Source organism: Barbus barbus (assembly GCF_936440315.1).
Source record: "Barbus barbus genome assembly, chromosome: 16".
Classification (NCBI taxonomy): domain Eukaryota; kingdom Metazoa; phylum Chordata; class Actinopteri; order Cypriniformes; family Cyprinidae; genus Barbus; species Barbus barbus.
This window is the reverse complement of record NC_136744.1, coordinates 10,152,045-10,177,464: the sequence shown is the minus strand read 5'-3', so window position 1 is coordinate 10,177,464 and position 25,420 is coordinate 10,152,045. Positions and strand designations below refer to the sequence as shown.

Here is a 25,420-nt window from a genome sequence, read left to right as displayed (position 1 = left end):
TGTATTTATTGTAGTTAAATGATGTTGATGAACAGTTGTGCTGTGATATTTTTTCAGGATTTTTTGAAAGTTAAAAAAAAAAAAAAAAAAGCATCTATTTGAGCCTTTTTTACTGCCACTTTTGATCGGCTTAATGCTTCCTTGCTGAATAAAAGCAATAATTCCTTATATTATATTCCTTATATATTTTCGGTAGTGTATTTCTGAGATGATAAAACGCCACCACTAACATGCAATGTTATGAGGACAAATGACAGTAATTAAAAAAAAAATAGTAGTCAATATGCATTGTATACTACATATGTGAGCAGTATTCATTTAGCAGCAAGCATTTTATTCCAAACAGAGTCAAGAATTGTGATAGGACATTTCCTATTTTCACCGGAGCTTATGCTACACTTATGTGTATCTTACGCTACACTATCCTACTTCATCTGCTGGAACGCTCTTCTCTTTTTTGAAAAAAAAGAAAAAATTGGTGCTTTTCTTCACTAAGCACAAATTAAATGAAAATTAAAGACTAAAATTAAAAAACATGTCTAAAAATGTTCTAATAGCTTGGAATAGTGGCTATTAAACATTAAGCTCTACCATCACAGGTTAAAACTGAATTGTAAAATGATATAAAAATAGAAAACGGTAATAAATTACAGTATTACTATTTTGACTGTACTTTTGATCATTTAAATGCTACATTTGTGAACAAATACACGCGCGCACACACACACACACACACACACACAGGTGACTTTGAAGCTGATAGACATAGACTATAAGCATGGATAGATTTGCTGAAAATGTCATGTCAAGGTCCCTTACTTCAAAGGTTTCTACCGCAGACAAGTGACAGACATGACTGTTGAACCAGAATAAAGTCATATCAGCTTTTGCATGAATTTAAAGCAGACAGACATGTAAAAAATGACACACAAATGTCATAGTGGCTAATTCAGATGACATTAGCTTTGAGAAACAAGAAGCAGACTGCCATTGCAGCAGTACTTCGCCTGTGTGTGAGAGAGATTTTGGCAACCGCAACCGCACTGCTTCATTTGAGTTCAGACTTACTGAATAAATGAATGATCACCTTGTTATTAGGACCTTCATACTGCATAAATGTTCTTCAGTGCACTTTCTCTTCCACGACACTGCATACTATCCACCTTTTTTTTTTTTTACGTAAAAGCATGTGGCCATTTATATTTGTGAGGCTTTTAGTATCTGCTTCCAGTGATTTTAGATGTACAAAAATAGTCCATAATGCTACTTGAAATTGCAAACAGGTATTTGTTTATATTTTTTTAAAATCCATTTATTATGATAATCATAAACACACTTGTTTGTAATGCAAAAAATTACAGTTTACTGCACTTATATATATAGCGGCAAAGCACAAGAAAAAACATGATGACTTAAGTGGTCTCCTGAGCCCGCTGTATATTACGTATGTGCATATATAAATACTGTTTGGGGTGTGTAAATAAGAGTGCATATTACAACTGTTTTTGGACACCATGTCACTGTTTTGTACATTAGTTTGTGTTGAATCAGACTTTCCATTACAGATTATTAGCTTTTCCGCTCTGAGTAAGACCATTTGGACACAGAAAATGTGTTTTAATAGAGATGGAGTGTACAGCTCTTTGGGCCACTCAAAGAAAAAACAATTATAATCCACTTATGAAATGATGAATTGCAGTGCTGTTCAGTCATCAACACTTGTGTGCTTATAATGATAGCCCAGGCCTGATTAGTATGTACACCAACAAGCAGTACGTGTATAAGGTTATATGTTTCACAGTTTGGAGCAGTTTTATTTGTCAGAAAGAGAGACCCAAGGCTCTGGACTTGGTTTCTGGTTGGAATCAGATAGTTTTTCCTTGTGTTCGTAGGTCTTTTCCAAGCAGCTCTGTCCAGCTGCTGTTTCCTAGTGTTTCCATTTGTACATTAAAGGAATGGTTCAACAAATGTTAAAATTTGCTGAAAATTTACTAACCCTCAGGCCATCCAAGATGTAAATGTGTTTATTTCTTATCAGAACAGATTTGGAGAAATTTTGCAGTACACCACTTGCTCGTAAATGGATTCTCCGGAGTGAATGGGTGCCGTCAGAATGAGAGTCCAAACAGCTGATAAAAACATCACAATAAGCCACAAGTAATTCATATTACTCCAGTCCATCAATTAATGAGTTGTGAAGAGAGCAGCTGCGAGTTTGTAAGAAACAAATCCATCATTAAGGTGTTTTTAACTTCAAAACCATTGCTTCCAGCTAAAATACTAGACTCTATCCATAATATTGCTTTCTCCAGTCCTCTCATCTGAATCAGGAGAGAAAAATGCACAGATCGAGCACTGATTATAAGCCAAATCAGTCCAAAACAAAGATATGTTGATGGATTTTGATGTGAGAGGACTTAATTGAGGAAGTGTTATTATGGGTTGTGGACTCTTGTGTTGATTTAAAGTTAAAAAGTCTCAATGATGGATTTGTTTCTTACAAACACAGCTTTTCACTTCACAAGACATTAACTGATGGACTGGAGTCATGATGATTACTTGTGTATTACTGTGATGTTTTAAATTCAGACGGGACCCATTCACGATCAATTTGTGAGCAAGTAATGTAATGCCAAATTTCTCTAAAACTGATCTGATGAAGAAGCAAACTTATTTACATCTTGGATGCCCTGATAGTGAGAACATTTTTCATTTTTTGTTAAATTTGGTTACAATTTAAATCCACAATTCACACAATCTACTACACTTTGCTTACAATACTGTATATTTACAAGGTGCTCATCATCATGAATATTCTTTGTAAAAGAACAGCTTTGACTTTTTAATATCTCCTTTTTGTGTTCCACAGGAAGTAAATACAAGTGTAAATAACCCCTTAGTATGGGTTTGTTGCCCATGCTGTGTTTTTCTTTCATTATTGTTCTGCAAGTGCCATTTCCCGCTTATTGTGATGGTAAGTTTTATTAAGGTGTGAGAGCAGGAAATTCAAGGAAAGATACTTTTTTCCAGTTTATGATGAAAAATCAATGTTGTTTCAGTGCTCTTCTCTCCGCTGTCCCTGCTGCTGTTTGAGACCGCTGTAATGAGTGTGGACCTGTGAATTGATTCAGCAGTGACATACAGTAACTGTATTTTTATGAGGCAATTTTATAAAATCACACATTACATTATTGCTTTTCTTTTTTATGACATAAAGATGGACCATGCTCGTTCTCCTGTTTCGAAAGTGACTATGAAACATCACTGGAATGTTTTTAAACATGATAAAATGTGTTTTAACAGACTATAATTTAACGAAAAAAATGCTATGTGTAGAGATTTCTTGTGTGCCTAGTTACTGTATTAACAAACAAAATGCTTAACACATCAGTAGTTTATAAGCATTTAAATATATAATAAATATATATAACAGAAAAATATAATATGCACACGACCATTCAAAAGTTTAATGTCAGTGAGATATTTGTGACCCTGGACCACAAAACCAGACATAAGGGTCTTTTTTTTATTATTTAAAGGAACACTCCACTTTTTTTGGAAATAGGCTTATTTTCCAAGTCCCCAAGAGTTAAACAGTTGAGTTTTACCGTTTTCAAATCCATTCAGCTGATCTCCGGGTCTGGCGGTAGTACTTTTAGCTTCCGTCAGTCTTAGTACACGATGACAGAGGAGTCAAGTTTTCAAAACTCTTTGGTCATTTTTGAGCGAGATGCTAATGGTCTAATCCTAAACTAAGATAAAAGTGCTACCGCCAGACCCGGAGATCGGCTGAATAGATTAGAAAATGGTAAAACTCAACTGTTTAACTCTTGGGGAGTTGAAAAAAGTGGTGTGTTCCTTTAAAAATAAGCTTTCAATTGATGCATGTTTTTTTTAGGATAGGACAATATTTGGCCGAGATACAGTAATTTGAAAATCTGGAATCTGAGGGTGCAAAACATTCTAAATGTTGAAAAAAATCGCCTTTTAAAATTATCCAAATGAAGTTCTTAGAAATGCATATTAGTAATCAAAAATTAAGTTTTGATATATTTATGGTAGGAAATTTACAAAATATCTTCATGGAACATGATCAATAATTTTGACCCATACAATGTATTGTTGACTATTGCTACAAATATACTCGTGCTACTTATGACTGGTTTTGTGGTCCAGGGTCACATTTTAAAAATAAATTAATACTTTTATTCTGCAAGAATGTATTAAATTGACCAAAAGTGACTGTAAAGACATTTATAACGTCATAAAAGATTTATAAAAATAAATGTTGATCTTTTGAACTTTATATTCATCAACGAGTCCTAAACAAGTCTAAAATATGAATTGTTTTCTGCAGTAATAATAAGAAAAGTATTTGAGCCCCAAATCAGTATATTAGAATGATTTCTGAAGGATATGGACACTGAAAACTGGAGTAATAGTTGCTGAAAATTCAGCTTTGCCATCACAGGAAAAAAATTTATTTTAAAATTTAAAATCTATTCAAATAGAAAAGTTACTTTAAATGTATTTTCTTAATTGCAAAATCTTACCGACCTCAAATTAACTTTTTAATATTGGTCTATTTAATGAAAGTTATTATAATATGTTAACTATATATCTTGTATGTGACACATTATACCTCATCTTTTAGGGGGTTTTAACTTTTTTTTTTTTTTTTTTTTTTTTTTTTTTTAATTATTGGATTTTATTATTGTTATCACGTCTGTATGAATTTAGCTGTGGTGCAGACATGCCTCATACACCGTTTTAAGTTGTTTGACTGGATGCTGCTGGAAGCTTACCAAGAAACCTTTGCATGACCCAATTATTCACGCATTATGCTTTAATTTGCATCCAGGCGTTTATTCGTTCTGAAACAACGTCCTAAATGAGCACCTCCTTTTGCACACTAACCAGCCATTAACATGTTGATAGATGGAAAAGCATTTACTGAAACCTAGCTCCCATTTGATTTTTCTTTACTTAAATGTAGATGTATCACGTAATAAGAGAAAGTGATGCTATCCATGCACCATGTTTTACAAAATTTAAGGTTTTCACTGTCTCTATGCTTTTTAGGGACTCGTTTTGATGCAATCTGCAGTTTCGCCTTGCTCACTAAAGTTTTCAAAACCTTTCATCCTGCTCCTCTTGCAAAACATGAAGTCAGCCACCATCCAGTTTCCTCCTTTGCTCTTCTCTGAATGTGTGCGGATGGAGAGACGCTTTGACAGAAACTACAAATAATGCAGAAAATCTAGGAAGGTCTGCTGTCTCCATTAAATTTGCAGGATTTGTCTTTAAAGTGTGAGAAAGGTTTACTTTTTAGAAGAATCTTCTTGTTTGAGCCAGCAGAGACTGTGTGTGTGTGTGTGTGTGTGTTCAAAAATGCATGTGTACCTGAGGTCATTTGTTTCTAGTCTCACAAGGCCAGACTTTAGGTGTGTTTGATTTCATGTGGCGCTGCGCCAACCGATCAGTGTCTGTCTACAATCTTTATTATTTATTTTTTTTACGTAAGACTGCTCAGACGGCACACCACTGTGACGTATGCCATCAAAATACCGTAAGCAGTAATGGCTGGCTATTTCATTCTGCACATTTTCTCCAGATTGGCCACACAAGCTCTGATGACAACACAATTGTTTAACGATTGGCTGGATTTACTGATGACAACGCGGACATGTTTCGCCTTTATTCTGACACCTTCATTTGCGCTAATGCTCACAAATTTGTTTTTTATAATGGTAAAAACATGTCAACTTAAAGGGATAGTTCACCCAAAAATTCTGTTTAATATTTACTCACCCTAAAGTTGCTCCAATCCCATAAGACCTTTGTTCATCTTCAGAACACAAATTAAGATATTTTTAATGAAATCCGTCAGCTTTCTGAATTGTTGAATAAAGTTATTTTGTTAGCGCATAAAAACTATTCTCATAGCGGTTGAACCACCGATATCACATGGACTACTTTATCGATGTCCTTACTATGTGTCTGAGCCTGGGAACATTTCAGTTGCATGCAGTGTCAGAAACATCTCGGATTTCATCAAAAATATCTTAATTTGTGTTCTGAAGATGAACGAAGGTATTATGGGATTGGAATGACATGAGGGTGAGAAATGAATGACAGAATTTTCATTTTTGGGTGAACTATCCGTTTAATGTTATATTGTGTCATGTTCATCAAAATAAAACTGATAAAAATGTATAGACTCCACTTTAAAATAGTATAGGCTTATGCTGAACGTTTTTGAATATACAGAACATTTGCTGTACTTTTGCTTCTGATCCACTTTATCTGTAAAAATATACACAAACACTGTGTAAGCATCACTACAGGAAGCAGAAGTGTCTGACTTCCTCTGCAAGCAACAAATCTTGTGATGGATCACAAATCCAGTCGCAAGCAAAGTCGAACGCACCTTTTCATTTTCAACATGAAGTCCAATCAGCTTTCTGATCTTGTTCTGATCAAGAGCCGCCCCCTTTGACAAAAAAAAGTCTGATTGACATGAAAGCTGTTGTTGTGCATTTAGGGGCAGGTTGATCTGAAATAGCTTTACAGTTGAATTCAGGATTGAGGAAACTGTTTAGTAATGTAGAACATTCTGACACCTTGTTAATGTTTACACCACAGATTTGTGACAGAAACATGGTAAGAAACATGTTCATCCATAATAAACTGACAAACGTATCAAAGCTAACATACAAATGTCATAGTAATGACTTTGTTTGATTCAGACGACAGCAGATCTGACAGCATCGAGCAAGGAATTGGTCAGTGGCGTAACACTTCGCTCCATAAATTACGGTGTCCCAAAAGGGCAATGTGTTTACGCACAAAACATTGATAATTTATTCTTGAGCTCGTTCTAGCCTCTGAATGTGAAATGAAGGAAGGAAAGTACTGCTGTGCAGCACAGAGTGTGTGTGTGTGTGTGTGTGAGGATCAGCAGGCTTTCATCAGTACACATGAAGTCCGGTTTATCCCGCTCTAATCTCTTAACAGTCTGTGAGGATGTTCCAGCACTGGCGGAGTTTGTGTCCCGCTCTGATCTTGAGGTCATGTAATATAGCACACTGATGGGGTTTAAGCCAGTAAGCCACTTATTAAGCTTTGAATAATTATCTGATATCATCACTCCGGTCACATATGACACTACCTGACATTATCCATTTGGTTGAAATCCAGAGGATGCTAGATAATAAGGTGTGTGACTGTGTAACTGTTTAGAAAAAACAGCAGGGGTAAATCCTGTTGATGCCTGATCCTGGAAACAGAACATTTGAAAACTGCAACCAAGGTGTTTGTTGAATACAGCTTTACCATGAAAGTTTCCAATGAGGTAGAGTAACTAACTAAATAAAAGTAGTCAGGCAAGTAACTTAAAGAGAGTTCACCCAGAAATGAAAATTCTGTCGTTAATTACTCAACCTCATGTTGCTCCAAAGGCCTTTATTTTTTTTTCATCAAAAATATCTTAATTTGTGTTACGAAGATGAAAAAAAGTCTTATGGGTTTGGAACGACATGAGGTTGAGTAATTAATGGCAGAATTTTCTTTTTTGGGTGAACTATCCCTACTTTTTTGTTGTGTGCAATGGGTCAAATCAGAGTTGTAGCTTTTTAGTACCAAGTTACTTTTCCCAACCGTTAGCGGTGTTCATTTTAGTGGATTGATTCCCTTACATTGTTCTTTTAAATGCACTGGTTCAATAATTTTTTCAACAATTAATTTCTGTTCCTGCACAGTGGTGTGCATGGCATTTATTTGATCAATATTCAAAATATTTAATTATCAATAATATAATATTTAGGAAGATGCTTGATCATATACAGTATGTAGACTACCGTTCAAAATTTTGTGACAGTAAAGTGAAAGAAATTAATACTTTTATTCATATAGGTTGCATTAAATTGATTAAAAGTGACAGTAAATGCATTTATAATGTCGCTAAAGATTTCTGTTTCAAACAAATGCTGTTCATTTGAACTCTTTATTCATCAAAGGATCCTGAAAATGTATCACTGTTTCTGCCCACATATTAGGTTGCACAATTGTTTTCAACATTGATAAGAATAAGAAATCTTTCTTGAGCAGCAAATCACCATATTAGAATTATGTCTGAAGGATCATGTGACACTAAAGATTGGAGTATGATGCTGAAAATTCAGCTTTGCGTCACAGGAATAAATTACATTTTAAAATGCATACAAAATACAATAAAATACAAAAACATTTTAAATTGCAATAATATTTCATACAATTGCAGTTTTTACTGTATTTTGAGCAAATAAATGCAGCCTTACCAAATCTTACCAACCCCAAACTTTTGAACGATAGTATATATAGTATTTTTTTTAAAATGTATGTTATGTAGTATATATATGATATATGATTTATATTCAAAGTTAATGTAGTTTTTATTGTAGCTTGTGTATCTTGACTTGAAGTTTACCTTCAAATGAAGAGTATCCGGTAGCTTGACAAGCTTCCCTAACACTGACAGTTTCTTAAATGGAAACATACATCATACACATGAAACTTTAGCTGCTTTCTGTTTTCAGTCTGGAGGAACATCCATTGGAAATGTCTAACACTGTCACCTTTACAGTTGCATGGATGAATAAATCTGGGTTAGTGTCTTGACACTCAGTGTTATCTCTCACACAAGAGACCAGCAGAAGGATTTTCCAGAGAAGGGAAACACACAGGCTCAGGCCTGTCTCCTAGATAGATCCATTGCTGTATCGATCTCATGTCATTGCTAGCGGCAGCTGCTCATTGATGGATCATTCTTCGTGGAAGCAGGGTAATTTACCAGCCTGATCAGTTAAGTGCACAGTGCAGCGCTCTCTCTTACTGTCAGAGAGTTAAGGCTAGTTCACAGAAAGGATGATTCATCCAAGTTCCAACAATATAGTGTCTTTATTGTTATAGTTGTGGTGTGGACTTTGTGTAATGTAAGGTGTGTAGAGAAGTGCAGGCTCAAAAACCTAGTGAGCTGCCTACGTAGCATTAAATGTGTGGTTATATGTAACATTGTTTGGCAAATTTTCGCAGGCAAAATGCAGTCATTTCAATAGAAATCCATGCAATTGGATGTTTTGCATAAGGGCAAAAGATTTCTCCACACAGATTTCGAAGTGGTGTCAAGTTGGTTACACAGATTTGCAGCAGAAAGCTGCTTGATTTGAAAGTGACTTCTGTGTGAGCTGTGCTTCATATTGCTAATGTGATGCACCTTAAGACTGAAATCCCTGCTGTGGGCTCTGTGTAAGCTGTATTTGTGGCAGTTGTGAAGCATACGGTACACCTCGTCACATGCTGCCAGCAGGGATCCGTTCCGTTGCTGTTTCTTTTGGCCATTCTTCCTGTCATGAGCTTGGTGACTGATTTGAGCTGAGGCATATATTCTCATCCATTTGTTACTCTGTCAGTTTATATGTGAGCTCTGTAATCCAATTCAATGCAGTTGTTTTACTATGTATATTATTTATCTTCAATAATTTATCACAGTTTTTCTCTCTGAAAATCCAAAAGGATAAAACAACAATTTTTATGCTCTTCGAGGCATTTCATCCTGGCGGAGACATAATTCCCTCCTTAATCTCCAGATGCAAATCATAACAACTAGTTTTAAACATTTCTGAACAAAATTTGAGTGGTGTTTGTCTGCAAAAATCGCTGTCAAACTGCTGGAGTGTCACTGTGTTGTTACTAAAGGATTCGGATTTTAGTGCATTGCTATTACGGTTGCTAGAGCGTTGTTAAGCAGTTGCTTAATGGATGCGTTTCCGCTGTTGGGCTGAATGGTTCTAAGAACAGTAATGAATGGTTACAGTTATGTTTCCACTTGAGCTTGGTTTGGGAAAAGCACGATTACAAAATTGTAAACATCCTGAGCGATGTCGCTGCTCAGGATCGGTCACTTGTTTTGTTGCCTGGTGTCCACTTTCTCTCTTTAGCTGGCCAAATGGAAGAGTTAAGCAGCAAGAACTGTTTGGCTCGATGGTGGAAAAGTGGCTCAAGTCTCTGAGATTTTTAAGTTTTCTAAAATACTCCACTTGCTCCTTTAATATTAAAGGGATAGTTCACCCAAAAAGTTAAATTCTGTCATTAATCACTCGCCCTCATTTAATTTCAAACCCGTAAGACCTTCGTTCATCTTCAGAACTCAAGATATTTTTAATGAAATCTGAGAGCTTTCTGACCCCCCATAGAAAGCTACGCAACTGACATATTCAAGGCCCAGAAAGGTAGTAAAAGACATCATTAAAATAGTCCATGTGACATCAGTGGTTCAACTGTAATTTTACGAAGCTACGAGAATACTTTGTCGTGGTACTCTTATAAATGGCGGCAGAGACTAACACAGAAGATAAGAAATTGTTGTATAAAGTTGTTATTTTTGTTTTGTTTGCCCACAAAAAGTATTCTTGTAGCTTCATAAAATTACAGTTGAACCACTGATGTCACATGGACTATTTTAAGGGGTCATATGCTGCTTTTTTTAAAGATCATTATTTTGTGTATTTGGTGTAACAGAATATGTTGACATGCTTTAATGTTCAAAAAACACATTATTTTTCAAATACTGTACATTATTGTAGGTCCTCTATGCCCCACCTCTTTCAAACGCTTCATTTTCTACAAAGTCCCTCCTTTCGACAAGCGCAGTCTGCTCTGATTGGCCAAACACAGAAATGTAAAGCCCCTTTCTATAATCGCGAGCTTCAGCTTTCAAAATAAAAGTAAAGACATTAGGGCTGCACGATTATGACAAAAATCTTAATTGTCGATTATTCCCTTGAGATTATTTTAACTACAACCCGAATTCCGGAAATGTTGGGATGTTTTTTAAAGACTTTCAAATCACACGAGCAAAATATTTTATTCACAATAGAACATAGAGAACATAACAAATGTTTAAACATTTAGAAATCTAACAATTTTATGCACAAAATGAGCTAATTTCAAATTTGATGCCATCTACAGATCTCAAAATATTTGGGACGGGGGCATATTAGCCATGGTGTAGCATCTCCTCTTCTTTTCAAAGCCGTTTGAAGACGTCTGGGCATCGAGGGTATGAGTTTCTGGAGTTTTGTTGTTCTAATTTGGTCCCATTCTTGTCTGATATAGGTTTCCAGCTGCTGAAGAGTTTGTGGTCATCTTTTACGTATTTTTCATTTAATGATGCGCCAAATGTTCTTTATAGGTGAGAGATCTGGACTGCAGGCAGGCCAATTCAGCACCCGGACTCTTGTACTATGAAGCCATGCTGTTGTAAAAGCTGCAGTATGTGGTTTTGCATTGTCCTGCTGAAATACACGTCATCTGGAGGGGAGCATATGTTGCTCTACAACCTTTATATACCTTTCAGCATTCATAGTGCCTTCCAAAACATGCAAGCTGCCCATACCTTATGCACTTATGCTCCCCCATACCATCAGCGATGCTGGCTTTTGAACTGAACGCTGATGACACGCTGGAAGGTCTCCCTCCTCTTTAGCCCGGGGGACACTGCGTCCGTGATCTCCAACAAGAATGACAAATTTGGACTCGCCTGACCATAGAACACTTTTCCACTTTGAAACAGTCCATTTTAAATGAGCCTTGGCCCACAGGACACGACGGCGCTTCTGGACCATATTCACACATGGCTTCCTTTTTGCATGATAGAGCGTTAGTTGGCATCTGCAGATGGCACGGCGGATTGTGTTTACCAACAGTGGTTTCTGGAAGTATTCCTGGGCCCATTTAGTAATGTCAATGACAGAATCAATGCAGTGTCGTCTGAGTGCCCGAAGACCACGGGCATTCAACATAGGTCTTTGGCCTTGTTCCTTACACACAGAGATTTCTCCAGTTTCTCTGAATCTTTTGATGATGTTATGCACTGTAGATGATGAGATTTGCAAAGCCTTTGCAATTTGACGTTGAGGAACGTTGTTTTTAAAGTATTCCACAATCTTTTTACGCACTCTTTCACAGATTGGAGAGCTTCTGCCCATCTTTACTTCTGAGAGACTGCCTCTCTAAGACATCCCTTTTAATAGCTAATCATGTTACAGACCTGATGTCAGTTAACTTAATTAGTTGTTAGATGTTCTCCCAGCTGAATATATTCAAAATTTCTTGCTTTTTCAGCCCTTTGTTGCCCCCGTGCCAACTTTTTTGAGACCTGTAGCAGGCATCAATTAGCTCATTTAGTGGATAAAAGTGTGAAATTTCTCTGTTTAAACATTTATGTTCTATTCTGAATAAAATATTGGCTCATGTGATTTGAAAGTCTTTTAATTTTCATTTTATGCAAATGTAAAAAACTTCCCAACATTTCTGGAATTCGGGTTGTGTGTCCTTATACTTTTCTGGGCCTTAAACATGTCCGTTGCATTGCTGTCTATGCAGGGTCAGAAAGCTCTTGGATTTCATCAAAAATATATTAATTTGTGTTCTGAAGATGAACGAAGGTCTTCACGACATGGGGGTAGTAATTAATGACAGAATTTTTGGGGGAACTATCTCTTTAAGGGGCAGTCACACCACGCTTTTCATTTCAGTTGACTTCCATTCATACGTATCAGAAAGCGATACACTGGAAACACAAGTTCATGCAAATAAGTTTTGCATTTTACTGTATTGCAAAGTTCAAGTTTAGTGAACTTTGACCTGTGTTGGAGACGTGTGACCAATGGAAGATAGTTATGTCACTCTGTAAACTTAAAGCTGAATTAAATAATGTGAACTTTAATGCTGCTGGTTTGCATCATTACATTTATATTTGTTTTATGTTCAATTTTCTTTTTTAAAAGTTGCCGCAGAGTGAGACATCTTATCTCATTTGTGTCCAAATAGTCAAAGTTTAGTGTGGCTGGCTGGCTGCCCCTTGAGTCTGTGTAGGATTTTTATTTGCCCGGACAAAAATGATAAATCCTTTTGTTTTAGAACAGTAATACCATACCTCTGCTCGACAAGCCACATGATTTGAGGTATCACTTACTTTTGTTGCCCAAATGTTGAGGATAAGTTACATGGATAAGGTAAATGCTTAAATTACTGGTTTATTCAAATCCCTAACCTCAGATATTAGCATTAGTAATAACTTTACTTAAATATGACCTTTGCACAGGTCATACTGTACGTGGCACATCTGATTAACAGGCGGCTGCCCTTTTTTTAACTCCACCCTGATCGACTGTGCTGAGGCATTTTCACTTTCCATCTCTCATTTAGATCAAGAATTGGCAGAGACCTCATGCATTAGTCATCACGCCACAGGCTCCAAGCCCATGATTATTATTGTTATTATGACATCTGATTTCATGAAAACCTCAAAGAATTTGACCACTAGCTTCCTTTCTCACCAATCATGTTTTTCAGTGAAACGAAAGCTATGAGATTAATGTGTTTGTTCTTCCATTGAAACTTAACATTTGCATGTAGAACATGAAATCTACATACAAAAATGGCAGCATGGACCAGGATACTGTGGATTCATCAGCATGTCACACGTCTCATGTACTTGGCAGTAAACCATATGCTGCTGCCTTTGTTTTAGTGCGCTAAAAATGATCCTCGGCCTATTGATCCGGCGGCACATGAGTTATTGCAATCACATGCCCTCCGCTTTAATGCAGTGTGATTAGCACGGGCTGTTGATCAGTCATGTGGAGCGTTTTCTGCTCAGATAACTGTCCTGCTGTGAGTCCTGGATGCGTATGAACTGACCAGCTGTTCTGTGAGCAGCTTATGAATTAATGGCACTTTTGATGCCAAAGAGAGAGGATTTCATTCGCTCCTCCCCATGTGTTGACCATTATAACAATATCATAATATTAGATCATCATATGCATTCACTGATTATCACACAACCAAATGTGAAAATGACTTCAAGCTGTTGTGCGTACAGTAGGATCCAAAAATCAAAGACTAGTTTCCACTAGTGAAAATGTTCTTATCTGGCGGTTTAAAATGTAGTTTTATTACATATTATGTTATCAATGTAACAATTATTATGTCCCAAAGAGCATGTGCAGATGAATTGATGAGCACAGTCACAAATTAATTTATTTGATTATTAATGATTTCAAAGTAGTTTGGAATAATTGTTATTTTGTTTACACTACATTTTACTTATTTACATTTATTTACACGTATTTTATTTACATTTATTTTAATTTAAAATAATTATTAAATTTTTTAAATACTTAAATTCATTTTTTTTTTTTACTAAAACAAAATAAAAAACAAAACAAAAATCAAAAATCTAATAATAACAAAGTTAAAAAAACAACTTCAACACAAAACCAATTTTCACAAATAAACCGATATTCACAAAAAGTGTGGTCTCAAGCTGTTGGATTGTTCTGTTGGTCTGAAACAGTATTCAGCTTCATTTTTGTGTTCAGTGTCCAACAGTTTGTCTGCAGTTTTGTGTCTGTTAATCAATCCATTTGCACTAGCAGACAGTGCATAACACTACGTCTTCATTCTGCAGTGCCAAATTTGGTCTGATGGTCGCTGTTGCGATTCTAGATGCAAAGTCTTACACACAACAGGGCAGTTGGCATGGTTACAAAATGGAGAGAATTTTAATTGCTGTTATGGTTGCAGCAGATTGTGGTAGAAGTTGAGCGGCCTATTTGTAAGCAGATTTTGCGTTGTCTCAGTGAGGCATGAGCTCTTTGTTCTCCTTCAAAGAATGCATTTCATTATGGAGAATATGAGAGTCGGTTTGTAATTGGTGATTCAACTTTTACTGCTGCTTCTCATTTCCTCACTCGCTGCATGAGACTTGATGTTTTTGTAGTTCAATTAATATGCAGCAGTGTTTGTGAATACTTACCGTGATTTCACCGTGTGAGATGTTTTCCTGATCAACATCTTTGTTGGCCTTAAAACAAAATTCTTGTTAACCAGATTTTAGTGTTTGGGTTAGCCCTGAAAAACATTCTTATCTTCCTGTTATTTCATTCCATTTGCCATCTGATGCTTATTGCACAAAAAATGTAAAGCACTTTATCTGGCAAGTTGATCTGCTGTATGATTGGCTGATTATTTATGTTTGTATTTATTTTTCATTTTTATTTTTAGTTCATTATTCATTTGTTTGCTCAATTTATTTGTTTAATTATATTGTTTATTTTGTTCAATCTTTTTTTTTTTTTATTCATTGTATTATCACTGGATTTTTCAGTATTCCTGTAATCCAAGTTGGTGACCTCAAAGATTGCAAATTTATATCAATATTTATTGAAAAATATGAAATATGCTTGCTGTTGTACGAGTATTTAAATGAGTCATTTTTTCACACTTACAGTGTAGTTTCACAAAAGTCAGCATTGTTTACCCTGTTCAATTAACACCATGTTATTACCATCTACAGAAAGCGGTTAACGATATTTGATTGACAAGATATGTTTGTGTGCATTTTCTATGCATCATGGCAGTAGGAATGATGATCATGCTTTTGGAGCATTCATTTCTCATCTCTTTTTTTCCTCTTTGTCAGATTTGGATTAGTGGTTCTTTCCATCATGCCGGTGCTGGTGGACAGGCTTCAGAGAGTGTGAGCTCCACTGAACTGCGGGGATGAACATGCCATTGCACCAAATCTCTGTCATCCCTCGTGATGTCACTTCCTCCCGGGTGTCCAGCAGCGGGAAGGCAAAGGAAAAGGACAAACAGGTTTGTCTTCCACCTAATAGCCATAGAAAAACAGGCGGTAGTATAATCTGTGACCTCCTCATTCCCACTGAAAGACAGCATCCTGTTTTCACAGTTCCTAACGTTTTGTTTTCCCTGTCAAAACTTAACGTGGAAAGGATTTTAGAGACAAACCTTGCACACGCACATGGGCTCAAAATACTTGTTTGTTCCTAAGTTGTTCTGTGAACTCAGGCTTAAATACTGTTTATATTATATGCTTTCGTGGAACACTCAAAATTATGAAAATTACTGACACAGATTACAATAAAGGAAGTAGAGGAAGTCGCACAAACACATGAGTGGGTGTTTTGGGGGGCAGGTTTCCAGTAAGTGATGCAGGCAGGAATGACTGTGTGAAATGTTACGAGTGAGGAGAACTATAAAACAAAGTGCGAATGATATCATGGCGCCTGTGGGCTTTGTGTTGACTGTTAAAATGGTCTTTTTTATCCTATGGGATTTTTTTTTCTTATGTTAGTCAAGGATTTCTGCATCAAAAACTGTCATGATTTACGTTTCACAAATATTTGATGCTTTCTCTTACACCTAGGAATTATTTGGTACGCTGTGCCTTTAAGTCTTCTTTGCACTTACTCACCCTGAGGTCACAAATGACACTTTATTTTCTTCCTAATGCACAATCCTGATTTTATTTTGAATGAATCATCAATGTGTGTCATTTTTCAATTACTATTATTTGTAATCTTTCATCTAGGGATGCACTGAAATGTAAATTCTGGTTGATACTGATAGGCCGATAATTAAGGGATAATGCACATCCAGCTGGCTGTTATCACAGAATAAACTCCAACAGGGTGATCAGGATGTGAAGTGGAGGGGTCTTGCGTCGCCCTGAAGGGGTTTATTCTGCGATAACAGCCAGCTGGATGTACATTATCCCACTTATTACATGGCTACATGCCACGCAAGTAAATAATTAGACACAAAATATTGATTTGAGTTTTATATTGATATTTTATTAGCTCCTGAAAAGCAAAGCTTCTGTGTAACTCAAAGCTTACTGTATAAGATTCTGTCTAATTAAAAAAAAAAAGCACCAAAAAACTAAAATCAATTGTTTTAAATGCTACAAATAAATTCAGGCACACAGTGTAACAATGCGCAGAATGAAAAATGGATATTAATTTTGGGATTTTCTAAAGATTACATTTCACAGTGTTATTCGATTATTTTTAGCACTTTTATTTTTTCTGAATAATTTTACTCTAATAATTTAGTTGTTCTGGTGTTCTGGAGGTAATCCAAAGATTTCCGAATGAGATGTTTTAGTTTTAATACAAGGTTTTTTTGAATTGGGAATGAAGTTTGTTTACGTACACCACCAGTCAAAAGTTTGGGGTTGTGAGATTTTATTTTATTTGTTTTAAATAGTCTCTAGTGTTCACAGAGGCTGCTTTTATTTGATCACATATACAGTAAAAACAGTAAAGTATTATTACAATTTAAAATGACTGTTTTCTATTTTTATGTACAGTGCTTTAAAAAAAATGTATTCCTTTGATGGCAAAGATGGCAAAAAAAAAAAAAAGATATTTTCAGTAGCATGATCCTTCAGAAATAATTCTAATATGCTGGTTTGCTGCTCAAGAAGCATTAGTTATTATTATCAATGTTCAAGATTTGTGCTACTTAATATTTTGGTGGAAAAAGTTATACATTCATATAGATTCATTTGAAATTTTAATCTTCTGCCACTTTTTAAATCAATTTCATGTGTCCTTGATGAATAGAAGTATAGTGAAGTATAATGAATTTATAGAAGATGAATGAAAAACGGATTTCTCATGATATGATTCCTTTTAAAGAGATATATTTTCTTCCCAAAATGCATATCGCAGATGTGATAAGGTTTCGTGCAAGTGAGATAATTTTGGCATCACTGGCTGATACTGTGTTTCAGAGGTGGGGAAGCTATGGTGTCAGATGTTGTCCAGCCTTGTGACCCATGCTATTATCATCTGTTTGAATACAGTTTGTTTCTGAGAAGTCTGATTCATAAACACTTGGGCCCAAACATAAACATTGCTGTGCCAGCAGCTCTCTCGTCCTCCTCTAGTGCGGCGCTCTGTTTAAGCAAAACTGGACGGAGACACTAATGAGTGTTTCATTGGTGGGCCTGAGGCCGGTAACCCATCAGCTGTTTGTTTGTCAGAGCCGGACAGGAGACAGGCTTTTTTTTTTTTTCGCCTTTGTTTTTTTCTTTGGCTAAACGGCCTCAAGTGATTCAAGTAGCAGGAAGTCTGTTAAATCCTAAATGTCGGTATGTCAATCATCATTCCCAGTCTATTTTTTAAGAATCACTCTTCATCAAAGCCTCTGTATGTTTCCATTTCTACTGTTTGGCAGCTGAGTCTGACCTAGAGACAATTTGATTATTTTTTTAATAGAATTGCAGTCTTGGTACTTTGTGTCTGTCCATGTATAGAGGTTTGAGTATTAAGCTCACGGTGGAGTTACTGATAGTCATCATAGCTGGGCTTGGCTGTCTGTCAGTTTGATTTGTTGCAGTTTTATTTGCTGCTTCTCTTTTTTATGACAGGACTCTCACAATTTTGTGCCTGACTGGCAGTGACAATGTGCTGCCCAGAAGTGATTTTTTTTTTAACTATAGAGCTGTGGACTAGAGATATTTAGGCAGACGGGGGAATCTCATGAAGAACGTGCGCGTCAAATTGTTTCCTAAAATCAAAATATATATATATTTAAAATTGAATGTGTATATATAATTATCCTATATTATATTATATGTGATTTTCCTTATATATATATATATATATATATATATATAACAATCCAATCCTTATTTCTGTAATGAGACTGAATGTTTTATTTCTGATTTTTGTGTGTGTAATTTTCATTATTCTCATTTGATTCTTATTGTAATAGGATGTACTGACACATTGAAGAATATCAAAGAATATATTGAATTAGCTTTTTTATATTTTCAGTTTTCATTTTAATTTCAGTTCAAGTTTGAATAATTTCGTGCTTTTGTAATTTTTTTTTGTATTATAAGTAAACTATTTTTAGTAATTTAGTTTTATTTCAGTTGTAGTTTTAATAAATAAAGTACTTCAAGTTCAGCATATTTAAGTTTGATGGCAAGGCAACAGTTCTAATTTTTTCTTAGTTTAAAGTTTAGTTTATCTAATATTTATATTTTATTTCAGCATAATTTCAGTGATTTAAAAATGTTTTTGATTTATTCAAAAATATATAAAATAAAAAAATCTAAATATATAATACACTTTAATATTTATGTATTTGTAGTATATTAGATATTTATTTTGGTATTTAAATATTTTTTTTAATAAATTTTAATAAATTGAAGACAGCACAACAAATAATGCCATTATTAATAAACCAAAATTAAATGGAAATATACCATTTCATTTTTTAGCACTGTGATGATATAAATTGGTGGAATGTGCCAAGAAAGTAATGTTATATTGCAAAACTGGTTTAATTTTCTTTTTGCAAAATGTAATTTCTATTTCTTTCTTTTGATTTTGTGCTAAAATATGACAGTCCTGTTCTTGACAGGCTTCTTGAGACACCCTATATCAGTGATGGCACTCAGTGCAGTTTATGAGGCTCTTTTGATTGATGTTGATTGGTCAGATGCATAGAGATGGGTGATGGGCCATGAATATTAGTCACTGAGACACGATAATCAAACCCTGCAGGAATTTAATGACCACAATCCTTCAAAGCTCCATCAGTGGATTATTCAGCGTTTAGTATGACCCTTTTATGCTCAAACACAAACTCTGTTTTTCATCAGCTTTGAGAACATTTTTTTGTACATTTTTGTAGCCTATAATATACATGAATATGTTACCCTTCCCTCATTAATAGTTTCCTTTAATTGAGCTTGACACTGAATTTCTTGGAGTCTAAAGAGACAAATCTTCGCTCTTAACACCTCGAGCTTGTGTTTGGTACTGACTGAGGAGTTGGCACCAGCCACAGTATCGTTTACCTCTTGCTCAGCATACAGATCAGCCGGGGGGCGTATCGCCATTAGGCAAAGAAAGCACAGCCCATCTGCCTGTTGCAGACAACTCCTCCTCTGTGTCTCAGTGGAAAGAAACCCTCATTCCCACTGCTTTAGATTCAGCGCCAGCTGCCATTGCGGATGCAGTGCTATTGAATGATCAGAAATGAACAAGTGTCAGAACTATCAGGTATAACACGCTGTTATTTCTTTGTTTTGTCTTGCTGCTACAAACATGACATGCTCACATCAGTGACATGTTGATCCTTTGAATGATAATCGGTGTCTGTGACAGTGACTGGCAAAATCATCTTTTTAAAATTAATATCATGAGGCAGCAGTATATCCCAGTGTCATTAATATACTATTAACAGGCCTCAGATTGAATCTGCATACTTTTTTTACACTTTTATCGATAGGGAGCTAGACTCAAACTTTGTTTAACCACACTTAAAGGCAAAGTTCAACGACAAATTATCAATAACAAGGCCAGAAAACTAAATATACTGACTGTAATTTAATGGAAGACTAGAGATATATTTATCAAATGATTTGTATTTAAAGGAAAGCCATACAAGTGTTTTTTAAATTTTTTATAAAGTTTTTAAAGGTATTTTTCAGCACCACAGGATGTCAAAACGTGCACTAACTATAAAGAAATTTAGCAGAATATTGTTTATATTTATCTGATGAAGGAAAACTGGTGGCAAGGTGTTTTAATGTTTTTGAAATAAGTCTCTTGTGCGCTCACCAAGGCTGCAATAATTTGATAAAAAATACAGGAAAAACAGTAATATTCAGAAATATTTTTGCTATTTAAATGAACTGTTTCCTGTTTTGATATATATTCAAATGTAATTTATTCCTGTGATGGCAAAGTTGAATTTTCAGCATATTACTCCAGTCTTCAGTGTCACATGGTCGCTTGAAACATTTCATATTACCGTATTATCAATGTTGAAAACAGTTGTGTTGCTTAACATTTTTGTGTAAATCATGATACATTTTTTCAGGATTCTTCAATGAACATAATGTACAAAAGAACGGCAAAATCTATACATCATAAATGATAAATTCTTGCTGCAGGGAAAAATCCCTTCAGAAAATATTACTAACCTATGCTAATACCATAGTATACGTTGAATCACCTCAGAGTACAGTGTTCAATGCCATCACATGTGAATTTGATTCAGTTGCATAGCATCTCAAAGTACCATGATATTACCACTGGACACCATCGTCGTATTATGATAGCACCGTAGCAGGAGGTCTATGTGAAAAACGCACTAAAAGCTTGAGCTGTTTCGAGTTTTGTGAACAAACGCTGACCTCTAGACACACAACTTCTTGGAAGCTGTTTGTCGTACAGCATGAAGCTTTCATGAGCAGCTGCTGTGCGGCAGTAATCTCTCAAATAATGCAGGGAGAATGAACCTTGTGCGAACTGACAGACGCGAACAGAAGGAGACAGAAATTGAACTGCCACTTTGGAATAAATGCAAACAACTGTATTTATCTGTGATGTAAATTGTAAAAATGTAAATTCTCCTGTTTCCTAGGTCTCTATATTTTGAAAAGGCGCTTCGTAACCCAGAGGGCAGGGAAACTGGCCAAACATTAACACGACCATATTGTCCAAATCTGTCTTTCCTAGAATGCTTTGGTTTGGGCTTTTTGGATGATAATAATATGCTAATAAAGATCAGAGCCTCGAAGCTCTGTAAAATAACATGAAGCCACCAGGATGCTTCGGGGGGAATGTTTACTGAGGAGCGACAGGATTTTAATGCAGCGCTATCTTTGTAGGACGCTTTTAAGCTTCGTCAACACTCTAATCTTCTCGAGAGAGACCAAGGTGCTATGTGATTGCCAGAGCAACTTGTTTGTGTCAGTGTTTGACATTTGCCGTGATATCAGCATAACTCAGAGTGTGGCGTTTAATGTTGCTTCAGAGTAAACTGTCAAATCTGGTTTCTTTTGCATTAAGTCGTACAGCTTTAAGTCTGCATGCTTGAGTGGAATGCTTATTTTCTCCAATAATAAATAACTGCCTATTGTCATTTTAGTTTGAGGTTTCAGTACAAAGTATAACAAAACACTCAACTTTATTGATGACGTATAAGAAATACAAGGGGTCATGAACTGCCTTTTTTCATTTGTACTGTTCTCTGAGGTCCCCTTATAATGTTATCAATATTTTACATCAAAAATCATAAATTAGAAGTAATAGGCTATGTTCTGTCCTTTTTTGACCCCCCTCATCTGAACGCTCTGTTCTGGCGGGTTGTAGACTCGGAAGTAAACGCCCACTGGTATGATTAGCTAATAGTTGTGTATGTTTGACAGCCTACATCCTTCACAGATGGATGCTGCTGTGTTTTATGTTAAAAATGCATACATACTCAGTGCATATCATACAATCCGCAAAGCACTAGTGATCACTTAATGAAAACAGTTACACTTGTGTGTTGTGACATTACTGTCGGATCTAATATAGTTGGCACAGCATCGTCTTTTAGTTTCATCTTTCTGAAAATTCTGCATTCAATTGTACCTTGTTTGTAAACAAATCTGCAGTAAAATGAAGTGAACAAACGACCAAGCTCTTACTCGCGTGGTCTGGCACTTCATTAAAAATAAAGTTAATCAAATTAATTTTATTGTTTGGTTTCTGCGTAGACCTGCCGAATCAGTGGGCGGGGCTAAACAGGTAGCGATGTAAAAGCAGGCGTTGATCATCTTCTGCGGAGCCGGTGTTTAGACACACTATTACGTCATAAAGTGACACATTCCACAACCTGCCATTTTGGCAGACTTGCTTCAATATAAGATGTTTTTATACTAACAAGAAAGTTTTGATTTTTGAAACAGAATGTATGACCTCTTATATATAAAAAGATCAAGGGAATTTTGATTTCTCAGTTCATGACCCCTTTAAGGGAAAGAAGATAGGATTGCGTGGTATACTGGAAAATTATGGGTATTTACTGGAAAATTATGGGTATGTATTATATTTCAAAAGGCACAATGTCATGATTTTGCTCTTTTCTGTACTTGATAGGCTGCTGTTCTGAAGTTCACCAAAGTTTACCCAAACCGATGCGAAACGGGCAAATGTGAGAGGAACGAGATGGATCAAACAGAGTTTCTTTTCATAGAGTTAAGAAATCATCAAGTGAGTGTATCATTTAGCTGATTTTATTTAGACTTTTATTTACAACACTTATCAATGCACATACCAATCATATCAATTTCTGAAATTTGGTAATAAACTCAAACTCTGATTTTTAGATCTCATAATATTTGTACTTGCATTTGATTTCAAACAATTAAATATAAATTTAATTTGTGTAAATTAATAAAGAAATTAGTACACATTAGTTTTCAACTCTGTTATCTTTTGAGGTTATCTTTAGAATTAGTATTGATACTGAGGTATTGGATTCTGGTATCGGAGCAAAGCCAAAATTGTGGTATCAAGCCAACCCTAAAAGAATTTCACATTCAATATTTGAAGGATTGTTAAAAGTAGTGCTGTTAATCGATTAAAAAAAATAATTTCAGAAACAAATGTGAGTAATTAGTTCATCGCAATTAATTGAGATTAATCCCACTTAACATTAAAGTTTTAAATATAATTTTACATTCAATCTTCAAATTAATGTAGAAACAACATATAGACTGTATATTTTTAATATTTGTTTAATGGCATATTTTTTATGACTGAAGGTGAGTATCACTGATACCAATACTACTGATGTCTCTAATTCTGAATGTCTATAGTCAATGCTTAAATATTAGAAAAAAAATTCTTACAGTATAATTGAGAGCTATCAATTTTGAGGTCAAGTGCACATCTGAAAAGTCTCCCATTTGATGTGGTTGTAAAAACATTCTGCGTCTAAATAAACGCAATTTCTTTCAAGAAAAAAGAGACAAAAACAGCAGTTGTGAGTGGATAGCCAACCCTAGCTCCACCCTTGCGTTAATTGCATAAAATATTTTTAACGCGTTAAACTGAAAATATTAATCACGTGTTGACACGCTGATTTTTGATAGCACTACTCAAAAGTGAAAATGATTATCAATTACTTACTTTCTTGGCATTCCAAACTCATAACACATTCATTCATCTTCGAAACACAAAATATGTTTTTAATGAAGCCTGAGAGATTTCTGTCCATCCATTAAATTTCCATGCAGCCAAAACCTTGATGCTTTAAAAAGTTGATAGAAATGCGCAATGCGCTGCAGACCTGTGCAGTGTAAATTGTCTAAGCATTAATTGCAAGGAAAGCCCCTTATACTTGAGAGCGGCCACGTATGAAGTGTTTCTTGGAGGTTATAGTACATTGAAGAATGATTATATGACTTTTTACATATGCCATGTCACGTAAATGCGGAAAAAAGTCTCCATTGCAGTTTTGCAAAATATTCCTTTTTCGAATTGCCTGAAAAACCACCTCATGCAAGTGTGTAAATTGTTTGCTATATATGGGAGTTTTTGAAAAATTGCCGTGTTTCCATCAGGCGTATTTTCAATTTGTGCAATTTGAAGGGTAATGGAAACGCAGCTACTCTTAATCAGTTTGATGCAGTCTTTCTTTCTCTCTACTTTTTAAAAATATATTACTGACTGTAAGTGTATATTTTTTGGTAGGCAATTTGCTCATTCTTTGGGAAAGTTGATAAACTCAATGTGCAACACTCTCATTAATTTACAGGCTTTGCTTCATGTTTTGTTTTGTACACCCTCATGTTCCCAATATAATCACTTGAGATTTCTAATGCTGAAAAATATAATTAACTTGAAGTGGCAGTTAATTAACACAACAAAATGACTTTAAATATACGTTGCGTTACAGGTTTATTACAGAAGTTGCATTAGTTTAATTCTGCATTAGGTGAAAGTCTTGCAACACTGAAAGTGAGAATTTTGTGAGAAGATGCCAAATAGTTTTCATCATGTCTGAAAAACAGTCATAAAGAAGAACTGGCAGTCATCACAATCACAAGCGTTCGTGTCGTCTGTGTTGTCAGGCCCGATCGAGCTTGATGACATCACTGAGGCAGTCAAACAGCACAGGTTTCTGAAATAAACCGCATGTGCATTGTACCCTCTATATTTTGCCCAAGCATCCTCGAGAAATGAACTGTGAAAATACCAATATTGTTGTCAGCACGACTCGTCTGTGTTGTCCATCATTCTGTAGGTGAGTTGCTGCATTGCTGGTGTCTCTCTCTTTCTCGCTTTTTTATTACTCTTTTTCCTCCCTTATTTTCGTGGTGGTGCTGCGTTTAAAGACGTGGGCTGAGATGCTAATACGCCCTAATTAACCCCAAGGCATAATTTTCTCTGTCTCCTGCTTTAACTCATGTCCAGTGAGATGTGGAGTTGGATCCTGCCTCAGTCCTAGTCTCATATAGCCAGTTATTTGGCAAAAAGTCATCGTAGCAGCTTATACAGGCCAAAAACTAAGAAGTGTCAGCTAAGAACAGGAAACGGAGGCTACAATTCGCACAGGCTCACCAAAATTGGGCCGTAGAAGATTGGAAAAACATTGCCTGGTCTGATGAGTCTCACTTTCAGCTGCGACATTCAGATGGTAGGGTCAGAATTTGGTGTAAAGAACATGAAAGCACATCCATCCTGCCTTGTCTCAACGGTTCAGGCTGGTT

General features: G+C 35.6%; 1 protein-coding gene across 3 annotated transcripts in view; it reads left to right on the top strand.

The window, feature by feature from the left end:
- The window catches only part of LOC306882673 (E3 ubiquitin-protein ligase MARCHF8-like), a 95,735-nt gene that overhangs the window by 5,579 nt on the left and 64,736 nt on the right, over positions 1 to 25,420 (top strand). For 2 of the 3 annotated variants that reach the window (XM_079437487.1, XM_079437488.1), the window contains exon 2: positions 15,527 to 15,702. In XM_079437487.1, coding sequence (XP_079293613.1) covers positions 15,607 to 15,702 — 96 coding nt within the window. In that variant the 5' untranslated portion in view covers positions 15,527 to 15,606. Of the gene's footprint in view, positions 1 to 15,526; positions 15,703 to 22,802; positions 22,917 to 25,420 lie in introns of all 3 variants that reach the window. The other variant, XM_079437485.1, reaches the window with a different exon arrangement.